Source organism: Rhinatrema bivittatum, chromosome 4 (genome assembly GCF_901001135.1).
Source record: "Rhinatrema bivittatum chromosome 4, aRhiBiv1.1, whole genome shotgun sequence".
NCBI classification, from domain to species: Eukaryota; Metazoa; Chordata; class Amphibia; order Gymnophiona; family Rhinatrematidae; genus Rhinatrema; species Rhinatrema bivittatum.
In genome coordinates, this window is record NC_042618.1 from 397,945,370 (window position 1) to 397,970,826 (window position 25,457).

Genomic DNA, 25,457 nt, shown 5'->3' on the forward strand with positions numbered 1-25,457 from the left:
GACCTGCCAATAAAAATATTTGTTATTCAAAGCAGGAACAGAGACTAAAAAGGGTGTTTAATGAAACGATTTGGGACTGTCCTGCTCCAAACTACAAAATACATTAGCCGCCTCATTTCCTATGCATGAGTATCATCAACCCTTTTCAAATATGTCAAGTTGCTTTGGTGACTTCGATTCTATAAATAAAAATGCAGGGAAAACAGACTCAGCAAGTTCAGGTCATGACATAATGTAAGGGCAAGAAGCCCACAAAATGCCTGCCCACATTTCTGTCTCCATAATGCATTATAAGTATATGCTTTGAAACACATCTATAGCCAAGCTCCACAAGAACCAATAGAGAAAACCCCTGCATTCACTCACATGTAAAAAAAAAACACTACTCTACATTTCTCATGCTCAATCCTGTGCAATGTGGCATGAGAAAAGCAGGGAAAGAATGAAAAGGTGTCCTATTTGCATCTCCACAGAAATATTGTGAAGAAGTCTATACAGGAAACCATACGGTCATGCAGCTTCTTAGAATGAGTCTATTCAGGCACATAATCAACTACTCTAAATCTACCCTAATACAAAATATTTTTTTGTGGAAGGTGTCTCTTACAATGTATACATAGCACAGATGCAGTCTTCCAGTTAACTCCGGTGTTTCTGAAATCCATATACATCTAAAATGGAAAGGAAAGCAACACCCTCTTTGTACCCCTTTTATACAGGCTACTGTTAATTTTGATGAACGAGCAGAGGATATGTTTTAGCTGTGCCAACTGACCAATCCTTTTCCCCTTCCTTCAGCTAATCCTCAGACTAATACTGTGATGATCTCAATGCAGCAAGACACTGCTCCAAATGGGATTTTTTGCCAATTTTTCCAAGACTTTTTTAAAAAATTCTGTTTCAGTGAAATCACAGTAGAAAGAAATAGTATAGCAAGGGCAAGCTCCCAGAATTTTCCATGGGAAGAAAAGAAAAACAAAAAGATATTTTCTCTCTCATGCATATTTATTTATCTGCAGTACTTATTATCCACCTATAATGAATCATGCTAAGCAGAGTACAAACATTTAAAACAAAGGAATCTACACAATACAGCATTATCATAAAAAGTCAAAAACTAAATAAAATAGTAAAATAAAAATAAAATAAAACAAACATCATACAAATTATTCAGTTAAAATACCTCTTCAAACAAAAAAAGGGATTTTTCATAACTTCGGGCCAACTGATGAAATAATTAGATTGCAGACCTTCTGCAGACGTACTTCATGTACATTTGGAACCTCAAGCAAACATTGAGTAAACAATCTTAGATCCCACGTGGGAATATATTTCCTAAATAACCTTGCTAGACAATTAGGTGAGTGGTCATTAATCAATTTCATTATTAGTAACAGAATCTTAAACTATATCCTCTGTGTTATGGGTAACCAATGTAACTTCTGCAGCATTGGGAATATGCTCAAATTTAGAAACTTTAGCAATTAACCTAGCTGCAGAATTTTGCAAATATTGCAATGCACATAGCTGTGTCTTGGGTAACACAATGTATAGCAATTGTCGTCATAATAAAAGTTTGAACAATTGTTCTTAAATCTTCTAGTTCTGCAAGAGATCTCAGGTGATGAAGCTGGCACAACTTAAAATAACCTTTCGCCAAGACTGACAATTTGCAGAATAAACAAACTATGAATCAAATAGGATTCCTAAAATTTGCAGAGCAAGTGCAAAATTTCTCTCTACACCCAAAATTATCATTTTAGATATCTTTATGGGTCTAGGTTTTCATGACATAGGATTTCAGTTTTCCCTAGATTTAATGTCAAGGCATTTATAGACATCCACTTGTTAATCATAGTGAGACAGTAAGCTATATTATCCTGTATATCAGAAAGCTTACCAATAACAGGAACATACAACTGTATGTCATCAGCTTTCTGAGCAAAACAGATGGCTTTTTGTTGCCTTACAATATAGCCTGGAAGTACAATGCATGAAAACAGTATTTGTTCCATGTATCCTCACATCCTACCCAACAAATGCAAGACCTCCTTAGAAAATGAAATAGAAATAAAAATAAGGAATACGCTGATTAGATAACTGTCCACCACTCTGAGGCAATACTAAATACTTAAAAGCTCTGGTGTAACCAATCGCCTTCAAAAGTGCACATCAAGTAAACTGGCTCCACCTACTGATTCACAGGCAAGAGTAAATTTGGCAGTCCTGTTGGGTTCTCTCTGCTAGGTAGTGCATTTCAAAGCAACAACCCAACCATGAGCACCAAAGAGCTGTCAAAAGAACTCTAGGACAAAGTTGTAGAATGGCACAAATCTGGGGATGGCTATAAAATTATTGAAAAGACTTTGAATATCTCTTGGAGCATAGTCAAGATAATTATTAAGAAGTGTAAGGTGTATGGCACCACCAAGACCCTGTCCAGATCAGGTGTTCCGGCAAATTAGATGACCAAGCAAGGAGAGTAAATCAGGGATATAAGCAAAATGCCAATGGCCACTTTGAAAGAGCAAAAACAAAAGCTACTAAAATAGTGAAAGTAACAAAAATCCCAACAAAATCTCCACTATAGAGTTAAAATGTGATTAAATACTTAAAAGTATGACCAAAAGTACTTATATGCAAATTAGTTCAATGTTGGTTAGTTCAAACTAGACAAATGTTTTTGATGAGTGGAGATTTATCTCATTGTGGATTTCTTGAAAACCTGACTGGCTGTGGGGTCCCCAGGACAGATTGGGAAGTCCTGACCTAGAGGAAAGGCAGTATTTGAGAGACATGATAAAGATATTTAAATACCTCCAAGGTATCAATGCACAGGAGGCAGACCTCTTTTAACAAAAAGGATACTCCGGAATGAGGGATCATGAAATGAGGGTGAAAGGAGGTAGACTCAGGAATAAGCTAAGGAAATATTTCTGTAGAGAGAGTAGTGGATGCATGGAACAGCAAGTGGAGATGGTGGAGACAAGGACAGCATCTGAATTCAAGAAAGCATGGGATAAGTACAGAGGATCTCTGAGGGAGTAGTAGGGATTGTAGATCTCCGTAGATGATGTAGGTAAGCAGACTAGATAGGCCATATGGTCTTTGTTTGCCGTCGTGTTTCAATGAATGTGAAGCTGAAGTTGAGACTTAGAGCTTGAACCAGAATTTGGAGTTGGAAGTTGGAAGCTGAAACGTGAAGCTGGAACTGGAAATGTGTAATGACAGGATCTGAAACTGAAATTCCAAGCACAGACTGGAACTGAAGGCCTAGTAAAGGCCTCGAGGATCGAACTAAGAACTAAACTAAACAGTACAGGAAAACAGAGCTGGAGCTTGACATGAGAATCGGAGCTGGAACTAGACACAAACTGGAACTGCAACTCAATGCAAATTCTGAAACAGAGCTGGAAGTAAAGGTTATAACTTCAACTTGGCACCTGGCAAACTGGAACAAGGCAGGAGCTGGAACTGCAAGCAAGCAGCAGAGCTTCACTGTGGAAGGAAAGAGTTTGCCTAACTAGAGAGCTTGAGTAGCCTTCTCATTGCTGTGAGCAGCTTCCTCTTCCTAGCAGCAACCCCATTTTAGCCTGGCTTTGGCCAATCCAGTCCATTGAAGGGGAGTGACCATCTCCTCTCTTCTTGGTCTCTTATGGCTCCTGGCCCTGCTTACTGCCAGTTCCTTGTTTGACTCTGCTGCTAGGAATCTGGCCCTTCATCTCCCAACTACTGTGGTTTTGAACCCTGCTGGAAGCTCCCCCTGACACAGCAGCAGCAGAGACAGCTGGTACCATGGGATACAATAAAAGTGATGCACTTTCCATCCCTGTGGTTGTCTCATGTGGGCTTCCCTGATTAGAAAGGAAGCCTGGGGGCTGACCTGGTGGTTCAGTGGCAGTGCTCCCCAGCATCCTTCTCGGTAAAGACTGAAGCAAAGAACTCATGTTTTTCTGCAATGGTCCTGTTCTTCCTTAGCATCCCATCAGCCTTTTGGTAATGGTCTGACTCCCTCATAGGCTTCTTTGTTTTTCAGGCACTTGAAAAAGTTTTTATTAGTTTATGCCTCTATGGCAAGTTTCTTTTCAAATTCTCTCTTGGCCTGCCATATTCATTTTATATCTAACCAACTTATGTTTTTCCTAGTCTCTTCATTTAGATATGCCTTCCATTTTTTAAGAGAACTTTTTGTCTTTAATTACCTTTTTCATCTTGCCATTTAACCATGCTGGTAATCATTTGGTTATCCTTTGACCGGGAGCCGACCAATGGTGCCGGTAGCCCCTGTGATATAGTAAGGACAAAGGCTATCGGCGCCATTTTGAATACTGGCAGCCAACGACCAGCGTGCAGGAGATCGCTCCAGGAACCCCGCTGGACCACCAGGTACTTTTGGCAAGTCTTAAGGGGGGACATCAGGAGGGTGGGGGGGCCTATTCGTTGGTGATCCGTTGTATTCGTGGGGGTTCGCCATTCTTTTCGGAACCCTCACGAATACAACGAATATGGCATATACGTTGCGGATTCACATTACGTCGAAAACGAATGCACACCCCTAAGGGAAAGTACATGCGTACTTTATATTTGAAATCTGTGCAAAATCCATGGGTAAAAATAATTGTAGCCTTTTCCCTTGCCCACAATGTTTTGAAAATTGCCTCTTTAATGTCTCATCTGAAAGATAAGATATACCAGTCCAAATTTACTCACATAAAGCCAATGATCTAATTAATCATTTTTTGAGACTTCACATGAACTTACATATCAGATTATGTTTTTAAAAGAGATGTGTCACCAAATGAAAGTAACTCCTTTTTTAAACTAGGACCCTTAATATGCACTTTTTTTTTTTTTTTTTTTAACTAGGCTGGATGCTAGAAATAAATTAAATCCATAACACTGTAAATGAAACAAGTACTTTAAAGATTCTGTCATATTGATTCATCTAAAGAAGGGAGCTATGTGATATCAAAAGCGCATGTAAATCATCGATTTGAATAATTATGCTGACTGCTACCTGCAGAAAGCCCATGTCACATTAACCAGTATTCATTTAGTGAACCCATAAAATGCACGTAAGTGGTAAGAAAGTCCTTTCTTCCACTGTTATAAACCTCACACCCATGCAAAAATTAGAGCAGAGCAAGTCATGCAAATAAAATGAGTTAAATTTCACAGTTTGAATAATTAGAAAACTGGTGGTTCCCTAGTGCCTTTTTATGCTTAACTTGTTCTTTACCTCCTTTGCAATAAAATCTTTTGTTAGGGGGTTTGTTTTTTTTTGGTTTGATTTTTTTAACCAAGACCTTTTTCCTTAGTGGTATAGTTCATCTATTATTCAGATATATCTGGCCTTTCTTGCTCCTCCATCTCCTCTCTCTCTCCCCCATTCCCCAAATTTAAACACCTTTATTGCACTCACTAACACTCATCACTAAATCCTTTCAAAGGCTAATCCACTCTAGTTCAAAGAGAAGCAGCTTTTAAGTCAATCTCCCTGGAGCTGAAGTGATTATTAATTCATCTGAAGGCTTTCTCTGAAGGACCCATTTATGTTTTGCATGTTAACATGCCAGAGTCCGCTTTCTATTGATGGTTTACACTGGGCATTACACAAAATGCACAATGGTTTTTCCAGCATTCACAACAATTTAAGACAGAGGTTTCTAGCTTGGATTTATTAGGAATAGGTACTTCACAATACAGAAGAAATTGCAAGCTTGAATACCATAACAGAGTACAGACTATACCCATACAGAATTTCTTTTCAACCGAACCACCAAATGCATTAAAATTAGATGTACATTCTAAACATATCTCTGATCTTAACATTCAACACTATAGTCATAACCTTTGCAACCATGCAATTAATCTTTCCACCACTACTACTACAACTTCAAGCATGCTCAGAGTTTTAAAACCTTTATTCCATCTTATGTCTCTCTCCATTAACAAGAACAATAGCAACCCCTGCTAAGAAAGGCAAAAAGTGTAATGATAAATGACAGCAGATAAAGATCAAAATGGCCCATCCAACCTGCCTAACTAAAATTCATCCATTTTGGGTAGATGAGCAAATAAATTGGAATGCAACACCAACTCCCCCATGCACTCCTTTTTGGCCCTACCACATCCAAATCCATTATAGTTATGCTGTCCTGTACTCAAGAGGGCCATCTTTCAGACAGCCAAGGAGTTCACTGGATTCCAACTTAGAACAAAAGTTGGGCAGCTCAGGGAAGTTGGTCTGGTTTCACACTGGGAAAAGCAGTGTCAAGGGATGCTATACACTTAGGAGCTGATGCAATACAGTGCACTCAGCCGAGCGCACTGTTAACCCACAGTTGGATGCGGGTTGTAGAGGCATTAACTAATCTCTTTATGCAAATACATGAGAATGAGACTATTAGCTATTCATTCCCTATGCAAAAAAATGTGCATCTAGGACGCACATTTAGCAATCAGAAATTAATGCATGCCTGGGGCAGGCATTAACAGCAGAGTGGCTCCTTAAACCAGGACAGAAAAGCAGAAAAAAAACAAACTGCTTTTCTAAAGTAAATCCACCCAAAAAAAAAAAAAAAGTGCTGGTAGTCTGGTGAAGGAAACGGATGCTCAATTGACAACATCCGTTTCCTGAACTCCTGGCTGAGCGGCATTTAAGAAAACTGACGCTGATAAACTTGGCGTCTGTTTTCCTAACTGGTGGACAGCAGACATGCTCGGGCTCTCCTTAGCAAGGAGGCGCTATGGTCGCTTGCCCCTAGCGCCTCCTTGTTAACGCAACTCCCTGTTCAGCGCCCACTTTCTGTGCAAAAATATTGCATCGGCCCCTAAGACGATAGCTTTAAAACAAGCGCATGGGTGCCCATACATGTGCATACGGGTGCACGAGTGCTCATATACTGGAAATTTAAATTGTGTGGGCACTTGCGTGCATATGTTTTAAAATACGCCTACCACACATGTACGGTCGCCTAATTTTAAGCAGTTACTCAAGTAAACGTATTTTGCATAAACTTCCTTAAGACTTGGTCAGCTTTAATGCGCGCAAGTAAGCAAGTTTTAAAACATGCCCGCGTGAAGGCCATTCCCTATTTTACCAAATAATCCACTAGTTTGCCCAGTTCATCTACAGGTCATCTAGACCCCTCTGGTTCTTCAGCCTGCCCTCCCCTCCAGTTGATTCAGACACCTCACCCAGTTGATATAGGCTAAGTAGAGATTTATACAGACTTACACCTCATCAAAAGCAGAAGTAAACAACTATAGCTAACAGTCAGCCATGTGCTGCAGCCACAGGATTTAAAATACAAATTTTCATGTGTAGCCCCAGAACGTTTCTGACATACCCCAACTCCACCTTTGGTTTTTTTTTGTTTTTTTTAGCTTGCACACACGCTTATACGCATGTAATTTGCGGTTTTTACAATAAGTGTTGCTCATGAGCAGCCCACATATTCATGTATATGGGCCTTTTAACGTGAGCAACACTTAAAATTCAACCCTAAGAAGTTCATATTTAAAAAGTTTGACCAGCTAGGTTTGAGAAATCATGCCACGCTGATTGTCTCTGATTTAACCAGAGAAGTGCTTAGCCAGATAAAACTTATCTAGGTATTCCGGGGGTAGATAAATTAGCCAATATTCAGCTCTAGCCATCTAACTTATCTGGATTTGTTGTCCTGAAGAGCTGCCCTACAATTAGCCAGATAAACTTATCTAGCTAACTTTGGATTTAAAACTAGGTATACCCAGTAGGCAGCTTTGCTTCTGAATATTTGGTTTAAGTTTACTGGCTAAGTCTATCCAGTTAACTTATCGACGGGCCGATACAGTACAGTTCGCTCCAACGGAGCGTACTGTTAACCCGCCATTGGACACGCGTTTGACGCGCTAGTGTTACCCCTTATTCAGTAAGGAGCCGAAAACGCGCGTCCAACCCCCCCGAACCTAATAGTGCCCGCAACATGCAAATGCATGTTGATGGCCCTATTAGGTATTCCCGCGCGATTCAGAAAACAAAATGTGCAGCCAAGCCGCACATTTTGCTTTCAGAAATTAGCACCTACCCAAAGGTAGATGCTAATTTCTTCGGGCACCGGGAAAGTGCACAGAAAAGCAGTAAAAACTACTTTTCTGTGCACCCTCCGACTTAATATCATGGCGATATTAAGTCGGAGGTCCCGAAAGTTTCCAAAAGTTAAAAAAAAAAAATTTGCAGTCGGCCCCCGGCTGTCGGGTCGAAAACCGGACGCTCAATTTTGCCGGCGTCCGGTTTCCGAGCCCTTGGCTGTTAGCGGGCTCGAGAACCGAAGCCGGCAAAATTGAGCGTCGGCTGTCAAACCCGCTGACAGCCGCCGCTCCAGTCCAAAAGGAGGCGCTAAGGACGCGCTAGTGTTCCTAGCGCCTCCTTCTGCCTGTTTTTACCACCGGGCCTCATTTGAATAGAGAATCACGCGCACAGGAGAGTGGCCTGTGCGCGCGCCCGCTCTCCCGCGGACTTTACTGTATCGGCCCGCTGGACAGCCCACAGCTAAATACAGACCCCTAAATGAATATGAAAAAAGGGAGCAAGGTAACTCACAGAGGTCAAGGCTGAAGGACTGTCAAATCTTGTGGGCAAGAGGCCTACAAAACAGTTTACTCTTTCAGACAGATCAATATTTGACTCCTAATTAAGAAAGAAAACCTCCAAAAGCAAAAAACAAAATTTAATATAAAAGCATCTTCTGACAGGTAGGACAATAGAATAGTACTGTAAGCATTTTAAGATTAACAGTGCCACCTTTCCTTTTATCAGATTTAACATAGGATATCTAATATTTGATGGTCAGGCTCTCTCCATAGAGTTTAGCACAGTAGTTAAATATGGGACCCATGTTTTGTAACTAAGAGATCAGGTGGCCTGCTGGGTCTGAGGCAGCATGGATTCACCAGGGGAAGGTCCTGTTAGACCAATGACTGGTTTTTTGTATGGCTGACAAGAGAATTGGTTACAGGAAGAGTGCTCGATGTGATCTACTTGGATTTCAGGAAAGCTTTAGATATGGTCCCACACAGGCAGCTTGTGAATAAAATGAGAAACATGGGAGTGAGAGCTCCAAGGTGGTGGCATGAATTACAAACTGGCTAATAAGAGACATTGTGTAATGGTAAATAGAAGAACTGTTCTCTGAAGCGAGAACCATGTTTAGCAGAGTGCTGCAGGGATTGGTTTTGGGACCAGTTCTGTTCAATGTCTTTGTGAGTGACATTGTGGAAGGAATAAAGGAAAAGTTTATCTATTTGCGAATGATACAAAGATCAGCAACAGAGTGGATACACCTCAATGAAAGAATGAGAGAATGAAAAGTGATTTAAGAAAGCTTGAAGAGTGGTCGAAGATTTGGTAGCTGTGATTCTATGCCAAGAACAATGTGACAAGATGATAGCTAAAGCTAGGAGAATGCTAGGCTGCACATAGAGAGGAATAACCAGCAGGAAAAAGGTGATAATGTCCTTGGTGAGGCTTCACCTGGAGTATTTTCAGGGCCGGCGGAAGCACTAGGTGAACTAGGCCTGGGCCTAGGGCACAGACTATTAGGGGGGGAGCGAGCCCTGTGGAGCCGTGAGTGGTGGTGCCAAAAAGGAGTGGAGATTCGGCAACTCCTCTTTGATGCCGCTCGCGGCCCCACATGGCTCGTGCTCCCTAATGGGGGGTGGCGCAACTGGGTGAGGGCGGGCACAAGGCAAAAGGTGCCGAGGGCACCTAGTCCCCTTGCACCGGCCCAGAACGGAGTACTGTGTTCAATTCTGGAGACCGTATCTCAAAAAGGATAGAGACAGGATGGAGGCAGTCCAGAGAAGGGCAGCCAAAATGGTGTGGGGTCTGTATCAGAAGACATATGAGGAGAGGCTGAAGGATCTAAATATGTAATACCCTGCAAGAGGGGATGTGCAGGGGAAATATGATACAGACCTTCAGATACCTGAAAGGTTTTAATAATGTGCAAATTTCAAACCTCTTCCATCGAAAAGCAAGCAGTAAAACTAGAGGTCACAAAATGCAACTACAGTGGGGGACGACTCAAATGCAATGTCAGGAAATATTTCTTCACAGAGAGGGTGGTGGATGCTGGAATGCCCTTCCAGAAGAGGTGGTGAAGAAGAACAGTCAACAAATTCAAAGGATCCCTAAAGGCTAGAGGACAGAAATGAAGAAAAGGATGCATGGGTGTAACCTGCACGGAGCGGCAGTTACTACTTTTAACAGACGGCATGGAGATTACTACAGTCAGTCAATGGCCTTGATACTTTTGACGCAACTGCAACGTTGCTCCCTGCTTTGACTGTGGAGGGAGGAGGGGAACTGGATACAGACAACCAATATGGGCCCTGACCTTTACAGACTAGGGTACTGACAGGCAGACATAAGGGAAAAAGCACAGAACAGCTTCTATGGCCAAGTCCCAAAGCAAAGAATGTCAAGCATCATTGTCTGAATTAACAAGAAGACTCCTCACGCTGTAAAAATGTTGCTAGCAGTAATTTATGGGTTTGACGGTTGCTTCATTTTGATTGATTGTAAATATTAGTACTCCTATCATAAAGCTTGGGGGTATCCTGCATGGAGTGGCAGACATTACCATAGGTAGCTTGCTGGGCAGAATAGATGTGCCATCTGGTCCTTTTCTGCCTTCATTACGATGTTACAATATAATTTTCAATAGAATCTAGCCAGCTAGATTCTAAATACTTAACTTGCTAGATCAAAGCCTTTGAAAACTGACAGGGCTAATTGGCTAAATTAATTCAGCTCCTTAAGTTTCATCATGTAGTTAACTTTTCTAGTCAAATTCTGGTGGGTCCCTATTTGGACAGAAGGAAGGAGCTGGCACTCTTCTTTTTTGGGCATCAGAGACAAAGGGAAGCTACCAAGGTACTTTTTTTTTTTTTTTTAATGCTTATTAATGTGAAAAAACATATTTGAATACTTTTCCACTGGAATTAGCATGTAGTTCTTGTCTCTCTTCCAATTTTTGTTTTGCTACAGAAGAATGAATTATTTAAGTGTTGCTATATTCCCTCCCCTCATATCCATATATATATATACACATACCAGATACAGCTTTACAATTTTTGACCTGCAAAGTATCAGTATGCATGACAACACTTTTAAGCTCTTCAGCAGAGATCTGGGGAAGAAGGTAGAGCATAACAACAATGGGGTAGATTTTAATACTTGCGCGCACTTCCCGGCACGCACACATTGACGCGTCAATTTTATAACATTCGAGCACGTTATAAAATCGTTTGGCCGTGCACACAAGGGGAGGGGGGGGGAATTATGCAAGTTTCACGTGATGACGCATTGCAGCCTTGCCCAGTTCCCTTCTCCCTACCCTAACCTCCCTTCCCCTCTCCTCCCCACCCCCTAAACCCTTTTCCTTACCTTTTTTTTTTTTCCTTAGTTTGCTGCTTACTGCTCCAACGGAGCAGTAACAACTTACACGCACCAAGATGCCCTTCCCCGGTACAGCAGCAAATGGAACAGCGGCCACCTCCAGCCCCCCAGACTGCCCACTTAAATCGTGTACCGGGGGTTACGCATGTGGCCAGGCCCGTTTGAAAATTACCCCGGGATTTACGCATGGGGCCGATATGAAATGTACCCAAATGTTTTTAAGAGGGGAAAAAGTGAAGACACATTATAATTGCAGACCAAACACAATGATTCTCCCTTCTGAAAATGGGGGATTTGGCAACTATGCATTAAAGAGTGAAAATTGGCAGGTATTCTTGACCCAGCAGCACTCAGTGACTTACCAGTTCCAAGAAGTTGGAAAACCAAAGCAGAATAGCACTGCATTTGTTTTCAGCAGATAAGCTTCCTAGTATATTAAACTGTACAAAACTGGCTTACATGGACTATAAGGCTACTTAAACGGTTGTAGATCTTTCACATCCTACTTTATTCTTAAAATTTCCCCTGGCTCTGTGAAAGAAGGTACGTGTAGAATATGAGTGCTCTTGGTCACAGTGCAAGAACAAAGGCCACAGTGAAACATTCCTCCTAGTAAAGCAGCTTGACAAGGTTTCAAAAGCTGGGATACTCACAGCTTGGTCAGGCTGTCTAGGCCCATAAAAGCTCCATTGCTGTCTTCTATTGTGCCAGAGATCTCGTTATGGTCCAGCTCCCTGGGGAGATAACAAAAGAAAGCTCACAATCAATTTTCTCAGTCCAAGTTCTCTCCTTTAAGAATGATAGAAAAAATGTTTGGGAACGGCTCAAAAAGGGTCTTCCCTCTGTGACTGCTGCACATTTCCTTTCTCAAGCAGTTTGATGCTGCCGTCCAAGGCTGTTAAGCAGCTTTGTCAGCCTTCTTCTTGGATTTGACTCCTTTGCCTTGCTTTTCTCTTATTAAAGAGAAGCAGCACTTTGAAACTCTGTGAAATGATTAGGAGTGACAGAAGCCTTTTAGTCTGATCACACCTTAGAGAAGGAGAGAATCAGAAGTGAGAAATCTTTGACTGCATTAATTTTCAAAAAAATGTCTCCATGATAAAAATTCCACATTTATCTTTAAAATCTCTTTTAAATGTTACATTGCAGTTTGGAGGCCAATATTTGAAAGCATTTAGTCAGCTAACTGAGAAGTTACTTGGCTAAATGAATATTTAGGAGATCCAGCTAAATTCTAGCTGGCTAACAAGTTAGGTGCCTAGAATTTAGCTGGATAAGTTATGAGTACTATGGGAGCATAACTAGGAGGAGTTGAGTTAGCAACCTACATTAGCTCCCTAACTGATATCCAGAGTTAGCTGGATAACTTAGCCAGCTAAAGCTGTTTGGGCCAAATAGCTTCCCTAAACAGGCTGCATTATTGAATATACCTCTAAAGTTAGCTGGATAAGTTTGCTGTCCGGACTGTGTCGGAATATGCCCTCTCGGTGTATAAAATGTGCAAGATTAAAAATAAAATGGTGATGGATGACTGGAATTATTCATAGTGAGGTCCATATTGGAAATGCAAATAATTTTAAATGATTAACTGCTAACTACTGTAAACAGATTTGATATGCTCACATGAAAAGTCGGTATATAAAAATTATTAAATAAATATTCGAAAGCATTTAGCCGGCTAACTAAGAAGTTAGCCAACTACATGATTCTTTGAGCACATATCTGGCTAAATTCCAGCCCCCTAATAAGTTAGGTGGCTAAAATTTAGCCTTCTGTTAGGGACGTTCCTGGGGAAAGTTGAGTTAGCCGGCTAAGTCTGGTCGAGTCAAAGAGCTGTCCCCTAAAGTAAGGCGGCTATGGTTAACTGGCCAGCTATATTCAATACTACGGCTGCACTATTGAATATACCTCCAAAGTTAGCCCGATAAGTTTATCCAGCTAACTTTGCTAGACGGACTGTCAGTATATGATCTCAGTTTTACAAAAATGTGATATCCGCTTCTCTTCTGTAAGAGAAGAACACATTGCATCTGTCAAAAATGACAACATGGTCAAGTCTGATTAATCCATTCATGATTTATCGTTGTGTCTGGGTAAATGCATACTGGCAAGTAGTCCTTAAGAGGGTAATTTTCAAAGCCATTTACGCATATAAATGGGTGGTTCTAAAACTTCCCAGCATTTGTGCACATAGGAAGAGTGATGTTCAACAGTACATAACTCAGTATATGCACACATAAGCAGGCGCACCTAAAGTTACATCTGTAATTTTAAGCTTTGTACATTGCTTTAAGTGATTTTATTGTAAATTTGGAAAGCGATTAAAACATTTTATTAAATTTAAAAAAAAAAAAATGTATAAACTGTGAGTGGGAGCTGCAGTTTATAAAATAGAGCTCATCAGTGCCCTAAAAGTACATGTGTATGCAAGGATCCACCTAATTTATACACCTATTTTATAAAAGTATGAACATATATTTTGCACGTTAAATAACTATCATATGCTTGTAATAACCCTTAGTTTATGCGCACAGGCAGGTATTTTATAAAGTTGGCTAATCTCACTTATGAAAATACTAACTTGGGCATGTCCTTTACTAATTCCCCCAGACCCTCAACCAGTTAGCCAACATCCTCCACCCGTTTGTTCCAGAACACCAACCCTTATACTGCAAATAAGTCAGATTCTCTTTCCAAAATGTGATCGTCAGGTGTAAAAGCATGCACATACTGCATTTATATACTTCCAAACCCTGCCTCGAAACGCCCTCTTTGTATGTGCATGTTTTTACGTGAACACTGTCGGTATGCGTGTACTCCTGCCCTTCGGAAAATGCACTTGCCACACAGAGGCTACTTATACGCGTATATGCTGATTTTCTACAAACCCCCCTCCCCCATAAGCCTTTGAAAATTACTCCCAGAAGTGTGTTTAATCCAGTTTCACACATATTATATGTGCACAAAATTCAGGCATAGAGTTTTTGTTTGTTTGGGGGGGGGGGGGTTTTGGGGGGGGGGATTTAGGTGCATACTTTTGAAAATGCAGATTATGTGTATAAGTCCAAACTCCTTGCCAACCACACCCCTGCTTACTGCAGGTAAACTGGCATGCATATAGGACCTTCACCCATGTTTACCAACATATCGGGCATGCAATTTTGTAAAAGGCCATTTCGCAGGTAAAGCACTATTTTACACATAGAAATGGCTTTGAAAATTATCCTTTAAACTGCAGAGCCCATTAAATTGTCTGTCTTCTGGCTGTTTTGGTCTTATTCCTAGGTCCCCTTGAATTTGTGTCTTACAGTATTTTACTACTTTATGCTTTTTGAAAAACATTTTACATGAAATATGAGCTCCTTTTATTTTGGCCACTCCCTTTTAGAAAACAATCCCTCTGAGTTCCCTCTTCTACTCTTTATGCTGCATTCATACATTATAGATGCAGCCTGCGTATTGTTCTGATAAATATTAGGGGAGCTAGTGAAACCACAAGTGAATAAAGTTACGATACTGCAGACTGGGCCTCAGCCCATCAAAAAGAAAACCCACCAATGCCAGTGCTTGGGGGTGTGTGCGTGTGTATGTGTAACAGAGGGGTCATCACAGCTCAAACAAACAAACAAACAAATAAATAAATAAATAAAAACAAACAGGAGAACCACTCTTGACCAAGTAGCATGACAGAGGTCGGCTAGAACCGTGGACCATGTGTGTAGGAGAAAATCTTTATTTAAAAATGTATGTACTGCTAAATGCCATGGCCCAAAGCGGTTTAAAATTTGAACACATATTTGTACAATAAGAATCTTTAAAACATAATTAAACAGTAGTAATAAGCTCATTACTACATTCTATTTGCTACTAGACAAAACCTAACTCAAATAATGATCAGCAAAGTTATTTTCACTCATGTCTTCTGACCTCTCACCCCCTTTTCCTACCATTCTCTTCCATATCTGTCCCAGCAAGGCCCAAAATCTGTTACAGTGATGGCTTCCACCAACCTCCACTGGTAAGCCATTTCAGGCCTTGGTCATCTTCAAATTTGTTTATTTCAAGGATAATACTTAAACCAATACCCAGGCCCCCTTTACTCCTGGGGGAATTCTGCACACTAAAATGTAAAATTCTGAGCACAAAAATTTAAAGTTCTGCAAAATTTTGCATACTGTGTCAAAATAATTAAGTTTATATTTAATGCAGAAAAAGATGCAGAATTTTAAATATTTTGAGCAGAATTCCCCTAAAAGTACATTGTTAAGAGTGCCCTTTCTGCCTCTTTCCTTACTCCCCTTGCCAGGCTCCTTTCACTCTGCTCTCACAGGTCTCAGCTCCACAATCTCTCCCATTCCCCTCCACGCTCAACCCTTTCCACTCTACCTCCACCCCTTAGGCATCCACTCCTAGAGTTTGACCCCTCTCTCATACAGCACCTCCCACACGCTCCCTTCTCTCTCTTGCACACACACTTCCCTCACACAGGCTCCCTCTCTTTTGTACACAACACTCTCCCTCTGTCCCTCTCACACACGATTCTTCACACAGGCTCCCTCTGCCCCTCACGTAAGCACATATACACACCTTCACACAGGCTCCCTCTTTCTCTCATATGTGTATATACACACACACGTTCCCTCTCTCACACATTCACACCCTTCCTCTCTTGTACACACACTCACCCACCCTCAGACAGACTACCTCTCTCTCACACTTCATACACCCCTGCATATACAAACACTTACCCTCCATACACACGTATACAGAGTAGACTAGAGATGTGAATCGGTACCGGACTCATTTCCGGTATCGGGTTCGTAGTAAAACAGCGGGAAATCTTCATTCGCGGTTCTGTACGCTTTTTTTTTTCGGCTGTCCAGAGCCGAAAAAAAACCCAAAACCCACCCTGACTCTTTAAATCTCATTATTTAGAATCCCCCACCCTCCCAACACCCCCCCAAAAAAAAGTTTCTAAAGTATGGCGCCGGCCGTCCATTGCTCCTACCATGTGACAGGGGCTGGCCAATGGCACCGATAGCCCCTGTCACATGGTAAGGGCAAAGGGCCATCGGTGCCATTTTGATTACTGGCAGCCGATGGCCTGAGAGCAGGAGATCGCTCCCAGGACCCCCGCTGGACCACCAGGTACTTTAGAAACATTTTGGGTTTTTTTTGGGGGGGGGGGAATCGGAGGGGGGATTCTAAATAATGAGATTTAAAGGGTCGGGGTTGGTGTGGGGGTTGTTTTTATGTGCCCTTTCTTCCAGGCCCCCCCCCCCCAAAACGATAAGAGAACCCCACAAAAATTTTGTGGGGTTTTCCTATCGCTTTTGGGGACCCCCACCCCCCAATTCCTGACGGATGAGAAAATATCGTACGATATTTTCATCCGTCAGAAAAATGATTCACATTCCTAATACAGACACACCTAATCTCTCACTCACATATACACTCCACTTGCAGCCGCTAACCTTACTCTTCTGCTGCGGGCAGGATGGGCTCCGCTTGCAGCCACCGACCTTACTCTTCTGCCATGGGTGGGATGGGCTCTGCTCATGGCCAATTGGGGCCTCCCTCAACTTTGGTCACAAGTGGGATGGCCTCTGCTTGCAGCAGGCAGGCCTTTCTCTAAAGTCTGCGCAAAAAATGCAAATTCTGTGCAGAAGGGGTATTCTTTGCTCTGTGGTAGCACAGAATTCCTCCAGGAATACCGCTTCCATGTCTTAGCAAAGCTGGTGGAGAACTATAAGTGAAGGTCAAACTGCTTTGAATCTCGATACCAACGTAACTAGTACCAAAGGTAGCAAGAGTTCACTTCTTATTAAGCAGGCTCTGAACTGGTGAAGTGTTTTAATGAGGCTTCAACCCAGTTTGTAGCTATTTAAAGATGCTTGAAATAAACTGTGTTGTTCTATTTTAGCTTGACAAGTATTTGTTCTGCTTACTGCAGCATATGCCATGAACATAAAGGCAGCCGCTCTTCATGTATGCATGCATGCATGCATATATCTCAGTATATGTACTATACATATTCTCCAACATGTATTACAGCAGACTAATGCTACATATCTAATTATTTATATTCAGCTTTTTGGCACTTCAAAGTGGATTACATTCAGGTCCTATAGGCATTTTCCTATCCCCAGAGGGCTCACAATTTAAGTTTGTACATAACACACAGAGACCACATGTGCAGATATGGTTCATTCATTCTCTCTCCAAGATTATATTTATCTATTTTTTTTTATTCCAGTTATGATTAAAATTTCTTGTTAAGCCAGATGGCAAAGAAACAGCAAGTGAAAATGCTTACAGCTAAAAGCAGTAACTTATAAACTGGCTTTTTCATCTCAGTTAAGCACCACAGGTTATTTTGGTCAAGTCTATTATGAGTGTGTATATTTGATATGGAACTTTTTTATTTTTTTGTGTTCTGCTTTTTTGGAGATATATATATATATTATATATAGTGCCAATGCTGCGGGTGTGTGCGTGTTAAAGGAGTAATCTGAAAAAGTGCTTATATCAGTGCTTGTCTTGCCCTCTTCAAAATTAATACGTTGGAAGGCGCATCTGCACGTTTCACAAACACGCTATTGATCCAGGACAATATTTTCTTTTCAAATGAAAGCATTCTCTCTCTTTCCTCTTACCAGAGAACATGGGAAAGAACCTGCCTCTTGGTCTTTTCCCAGCAAGAAAGCAGAGGGGTGTTGGATGCTGTTCTTCAAACAGGGTTCATTTATTATCTCTATGTAAATTCAGCGCAATGCATCTCTTTCCAAAGGAAATGGAAAGCTGTGTTGCTGGAGGCGGGAATGTGAGTTTGTTTTCATGAACAAAGAAAAAGTGCAAACTCTGCCATTCTGGTTTGCCGTACTTTGTATCTGCCCTCCTCCTCCTCCTCTCCCACTCCCATGCCAATTTCCTAGCCTTTCTGCCCGGCTGCGCCTGAATGCTTGCTGCCTTGTTAATCACTGGGCTGTGAGGTCCAGCAGCTCCATTTGAATAGCTCTGCATTTCAGCAGTTTCACACTCACCAAAAGCTAGTTAACAATAGGCTGTAATTAAAGCTTGCTTGGGGTCTCTTTCCCCAGGTGCAGGACCAGATAGGCCTCTCGTTATTAAATTAGAACGCTCTCTCGCATGCCCTTCTGTCCTCTCCTTACATTGGGACACAAAGGGAGAACACTTTAGTATCCAAAAAGAGAAGGGGGAATGGAAAACATTACTGCCCACACTTTCTTTGGAGATCTGCAAGGCTGCCAAATTCCTAGGCCCTGTTGTGGCAGCTGCCAGTAGTGAGAAATGCCATTACTGAATGGGCACAAATGAAAAGCTTTGGGACAAGCTCACAAACACACTGCTTCCTTCCTCCAGCAGGAGACTGAAAGAAGCAATAAATATAAAACTCTAGAAGCAAAAAGGATGGGCCCTTGTGACAGTAAACCCACCCTGTTTTAATCAAATGTCAAGGAAATGTCAGAAAAAGGCAGAAAGGGAAAGACCATTACAAAAAAAAAAATAAATAAAAGGTTCAGTGAATGAGGTTTTTGCTAGAACTATTTTAGAGAACAATTTCTTGCTCCCATTTCTCTAATGCACTATTTGAGTTTACCAGAACCTCAGCCTGCCTTGGACTGTATTTCAAACATACAAACTCCTGGAAACATTTTTGTTTTGTTTTGTTTTGTTTCAATGATGTTCAAAAAGCCTGCAGGTTAGTTTGCCCCCACCTGTATTAGACTAGCACAGATTTTGTTCAAGGGCAAAAAAGGAAAATTTAAAAAATGGACAAAAAAATTTTTTTTAATCATGTAGTTATACCCAACACAAATTTGGTCCAAGAAATATTAAAAGCTGGCTATCTTTAGGATAGTTTACATAGTAACACACTAATAGAAATCTTGGCAGAAAAGAACCAAATGGTCCATCCAGTCTGCCCAGCAAGCTTCTTATGGCAATAACTGCAGAATACCCCCATGTTTCTGATAAGGTTAGTAACTGCTACTTGAATGTGCTTTGCATTTGGACTTGGCCGTAGAAGCAGTCCTGCGCTTTTCCCCTAACATCTATGTATCAGTATCCCAGACTGTAAAAGTTGGGGCCCAGCATTGGCTATCATCTGAATCCATTTCCCCTCTCCCCTTCCCGCCCACACCGCTGAAGTAGAGTGTGAAGTTGCATCAAAAGCATTAAGGCTTATTGGTTAAGGGTCATAATCCCCTTGCCTTCTGTTACAGGTAGTAACTGCTGCTCCGTGCAGATTACCTCCATGCACCGCCTTTTCTTCATTTCCAATCTCTAACCTTTATGGATTTACAGTTTACCTGGGTAAGGTGTGGCTGAAAATTATTTTAGGTTTAACTCAGCTGGCTAAAATCAAGCTGCTCACTGGAAATTGACTCCAGAGGACATAACCCACCTAATGTAAGGAGTCAGGCAGGTGGACTTTTGGATCCCCCCCTTACTCAAACCCTGACAAATGCTGAGCACTGGATACACCTCCCTCCTTCCACAACCCTTGATCCTCCCGCACATCTGACCTAAAACTCCTTCCCTCCCATCCAATCCCTCAAAATAGCAAACTGTGCCCTCCTCCCAAACAGCAGACAATGCCCTACCTCCCAATGTCCTAAAATAGCAATCTTCCCCCCCCCCCCCCCCCCCCCCGCCACTCCAGGCAACCCTGTGCTTGCCTGCTCTCCCTCCTGATCTCCTAAAATAGCAATTCTTGAGCCAATCCCCAAAATTCCCCCTTCCCCTAGTTTCTAATGCTGAACTTGCAAGAAGATAGAGCAGGGGTGGGCAAACAAGTGTTGTGAGCCAAGAACCCTAATCAAACCCTCTCGTCTTTTAAAAACAAAACTGCAAAAAAAAAAAATCAATTTAACAGTCCACCAACACTTCTGCTCTCTCCACTGAAAACAAAAATATCTGGTAACTAAAAGAACATCTCTGCCCATTCCCTGCCCTCACCTGCTTCCTGCCTGAGCATGCCACTGCCTGCAGGTCTGACAGTGCACAGCTGATTTTACTGTATTTATCACCATAGGCCTGACTTCTGGGTTTACTACCGCCCGATAGGCATATGGCAACAGCAGTGAATTTGGAAAAAAGAGAGAAAGGCAGTGCAGGTAGTGCGTGGTCAGCAGTGGTGTGGCTCAGCACTCTTTGCGGCTCCTCCTGCAGCTCAGGCGCTGGTGGAGCTCTTCCTGCTGCTCGCCGCAGATCTTGAGCTGCCCGGTCCCACAGCTGCAGAAATAGAGATAGGCAGAGAACTACTGCAAGCAGTTCCCATTCCAGCTCTACACTGCTGTTCTCCTGCCTTTATTCAACCATGTGTTTTGCAAAAACAACATTTTAAATCTATATCAAAATAAATGTAATGACCTCCCATACCCCACCCTCATGTTCTTCCATCTCCAGGAGCTTCTGCCACCCTTCATACTCCACCCACTCCCTGACCTGAAACTCGGATCGAGGACCCTCCCCTAGCCCCTGGTGCAGGTAAAAAGTACGATCATGGCCCTGCGTACAAAATTTTTGCTCCACCCTGGGATGCACAGCGTTACCTCCTATTGGCCAAGCATCCAACATTCCACAGAATCAGAGGAACACTGAACACCAAGCCTGTAGGAGGTCTGCATCCTCCTGCCAGCTCATTATTAGAAACTTGGAGGGAGGTGGCAGGGAATGGTGAGCAGAGTTGCTATTTCAGGAGATCAGGAGGGAGAGAGAATAACAGAACTTTCTGGGGCATGCTATTTCAGGAGGCAGGACAGCAGGGCTGTCCAGGGAGTCATTTCCACAGATCAGATGGGAGGGACAGAGGATTACCAGCTCCAGCTGCAGGTACAGTAGAGCTGGAATAAAGCCAGCTTTTCTTGCTCCTAGGTATGGCCATCCCCCACCCCCTCTCTCCCCCAAATGCCAAGAAGTTAAGCAGCTAAATTTAACTCTTTAGATCCCAATATATTTTCAAAGGCTTTGATTTAGCTGCCTAACTCTCTCATTAAGCATTTAAGATCCCTTTGAAAAACGCACCCCTAAACTTATTTCTGGAAATATTTAAGTATATATTCCTATCAATTCCTTTGAAACTCTAGGAGCAATCAAAAGTGGGAGATTGGTTTATGCAATGTACAGAGTGATGTGTGTCAAACAGAACCTGAAAACAATACACTCTGTGACCCTCTTAGCAAGTTGAAAGAGTAATTTTCAAACAGCGCATGCTTGGGCAAAGTCTGTGAATACTTTTTTTTCTCCATGGCCTTTCCACCAATTTTCAGAGAAAGCATACACTTATTTTCACTTTGAATAATGCTGCAGGCAACAAACGCCCTCATTTGTGATTTGTGTCTCACACTTGCACAAGCTTTTTCTGCAGCTACTTTTTGCATGGAAATTAATATGCATAGATTTGAAAATGCAATCCACATGTGTTATATTCCTCTCCCAAACTCAACACCCCCAAAGGCAGCTTCCCCCTGATGTGACTAAAAGCATGTTCCTTGTTGAATCCCATGCATACTTTTAGCCACCTTAAGGGTGGCCAATTTTCAAAACAGCTCTTCTACCTAGGTAAATAAGTACTTACCCTGTAAATGGTTTTTGAAAATTGCCCTCCTCAGGAACAGGAGAGAGAGGTTGGGCAAAAGACATGGGGGAGGGAAAGATAGTGCTGGTATAAGTGTGGGAATTTATATAAGAACATAAGAATTGATATACTGGGTCAGTCTATCAAGCCCAATATCCCGTTTCCAACAGTGGCCAATCCAGTTCACAAGTATCTGGCAAGATTCCAAACAGTAAATAGATCCCATGCTGCTACCGCACAGTGATAAGTAGTGGCCACTACCTAAGTCTACTTAGCTAATAGTTTATGGACTTCTCCAGGAACTTGTCCAAACCAGCTTCACTGACTGCCTTAACCACATCCTCTGGCAATGAATTCCAAAGCTTAATTGTGCATTGAGTGAAAAATAATTTTTTTTCTGATTTGTTTTGAATGTGCTACTTACTAACTTCATTGTCTTCTGGTCTCTGTATTTTTTGAAAGAGTAAATAACTGATTTACATTTACCAGTTCTCTTTAGCCTTTCCTCATGGGGGAGCTGTTCTGTCCCCTTTATCATTTTGGTTGTCCTTTTCTGTACTTTTCCAATGCAATTATATCTTTTATGAGATGCTGTAACCAAAATTGCACACAGTACGCCAGATGTGGCCTCACCATGGAGCAATTCAGAGGTATTATGACATTCCCCATTTTATTCTCCATTACTTCTCTAATAATTCCTAACATTGTTTGCTTTTTTGACTGCCACCTCATACTGAGCCAAGGATTTCAAAGTATTGTCCACTATGACCCCCAGATCCTTTTCCTGGGTGGTTACTCCTAATATGGAACCTAACATCATGTGTGGGGTATTAATCTACCAAAAGCTGAAGAAAGGAAAATGACTGGGCAGACTGAGTTGACCAATTGAGCCTGGTCTACTGCTGTCTACTATGTTACTTTTGAAAAATTGTACAGTGGATGGAGGGTATTGCTGAAGCATAAGAATCAAACCTTTTCCAATGGAAAGAAAAATGTAGAACTAGGGGACATAATATGCAACACCAAGGGGTTAGACTCAAGAACAATATCAGGAAAGGATGGTGGATGCATAGCACACCCTCCTGAAAGAGGTAGTGAAGCCAAGAACAGTAATGGAATTCAAAAGAGCATGGGATAAATACAGAGGACTCCTAATGTCTAAAGGTTGGAAATGTTGAAAAGGGGTAACCTGTGTTAACTAGGATAACATGCACAAAGCAGCAGTTACTACCCTTAACAGAAGGCATGGGGGGTTACCTGCATGTAGCAGCAGTTACTACCCTAAGCAACTTGCTGGGCAGACTGGATAACTGGTTTGGGGTTTTTTCTGCCATCATTTACTATGTTACTATGTGAATCTTTTCTGACTTGGTTTAAAGCCATAATGTACGGATTCATAAAATCTTGCACAGTCACTTTATATTTTAACTGTTCATAAATTGCTCAATACTGCAATCTGATAACTTCAGCTGAATTATGCTTGTCCTATGATGAGTCCAAATTTAAAAAAAATACAAAAATGTGAAAATGCAATGCCAAGTACTGTATACTCCAGCTCCTTCTCAACAAGAACTGGAGTTTGGCAAAGCAACAATATAGAGGGAAGTGTTTCTCAACAGGGCCCTTAGAGCCTCATGCAAAAGGGGGAAGGGCGGGGGGGGGGAAGTAACTATTTTACATCACAACAAGTTACAGGGCATGTAAAAATTGCAAGTGTTTCTCAGATTTGGTTATTAGCTTTTCTGCACTGTTCACTGATGCAAAACATTGCAATTGTTCTCAAAACCTCCGCAAAGATGGATTAGTTCTTAGTTCAATAGCCCATCATCCTATGTAATCCTATTTGAAAGTCAGCCAAAAAAATTGACAGGGAATTCATTGGCACGGGGAATTAACTTTCTATGAAGTGAGCAGTTTAAAGCGGCAGTACTACCATTTTTACAATTTTAAACCATTTTTCCTCCTTATATAGACCATCTCCCGTGTGCAAGTGTGCATGGATGACAATGGATCCCTTGCTGGCATAAGGCTGGCTGGAGGGATGTCTCTTCCAACACCAACCCTCAACAATAATTCTTTCGCCAATCACGGGTGATCACAGCAGAGGCATCCTATTCTCTCTCTCCCTCCCCAAGTTACAGTGCATCGCCTTCACAGCGCTTCCAAGCTCTGTGGGCCCCAGACAGGAGACTCAAACCACTCTGCTTCACTAGAGCAATACGGATAAAGGCCAAGTCCAGGCCACCAGGGTTGGGTTTTTTTTAGTTTGTTTTAAGACTGTTTTGAGTTCACATTTATATTTTCCTCCTGAGAAAACATTACTATTTACAGTTTTTTGAAAATTCCTCCTAGTTAGCCACTTCCACCACTATGAACCTAAGTAAAGTTGAACACAGCTGTGCTGATTCTTATCCAAACCCTATGGAGGAATCATGCTAATCACCCAAAGTAGGACGATGAAATATACAGTTGCAGAATGGAACAGCTTCTTTAAGCTGAACTGAAATTTAACTTTATAGCTTTATAATTGAAACGCTCAGACTGAAACACTATCTCGTCTGTTGGAAAACAGTTTAAGTTGAAACTGAAATTCCAATTGTTAAGCATAAATTTTAGATTCATTGCCTTGCACCAAGACATACACTCATGAACTAGCTGCATGTCACTCTTGAAGTGTATAAGCATTAAGAAAATCAACCTGTGCCATGCTCTACAAATTACCGTATTTTTCGCTCCATAAGACGCACCTGACCATAAGATGCACCTAGGATTCAGACCGGGAAAATTAAAAAAAAAAAAAATGGTGTGCTAAACCGGCTCTGCTCCCGGGCATCTGTGCGTCTTATGGAACAAATTAGGGGAGGGCATAAAATTTTTTTTTGTCCCATTCCTCATCCCAACCCTTTAAATTTAATTAACTACAACCCCCTACCCTCCTGACCCCACCCCCCCAAGACTTTCCAAAAGTCCCTGGTGGTCCAACAGGGGTCCAGAGCGATCTCCTGCAGTCGGGCCATCGGCTGCCAGTATTCAAAATGGCACCAATAGCCTTTGCCCTTACTATGGCACAGGGGCTACCGGTGCCATTGGTCGGCCCCTGTCACATGGTAGGAGCAATGGACGGCACCATTTTGAATACTGGCAGCCGACGGCCCGAGTGCAGGAGATCGCTCCGGACCCCCGCTGGACCACCAGGGACTTTTGGCAAGTCTTAGAGGGGTCAGGAGGGTGGGGGGTTGGGGACAAAAAAAAAACCATTGGTTGTAGTTAGTTGTTTTTTTTTTGTTGTTTGTTTGGGTTTGTTTTTTTTATATTCGCTCCATAAGACGCACAGACATTTTCCCCCCACTTTTGGGGGAAAAAAGTGCATCTTATGGAGTGAAAAATACGGTATATTTTAATCCACTT

The 25,457-nt window shown here is 41.9% G+C and overlaps 1 protein-coding gene across 1 annotated transcript in view; it reads right to left on the reverse strand.

The window, feature by feature from the left end:
* The window catches only part of LRIG1 (leucine rich repeats and immunoglobulin like domains 1), a 297,265-nt gene that overhangs the window by 59,196 nt on the left and 212,612 nt on the right, over positions 1-25,457 (reverse strand). The window contains exon 9 of the mRNA XM_029601045.1: positions 12,100-12,180. Within this exon, the coding sequence (XP_029456905.1) occupies positions 12,100-12,180 (81 nt within the window). The remainder of the gene's footprint in view (positions 1-12,099; positions 12,181-25,457) is intronic.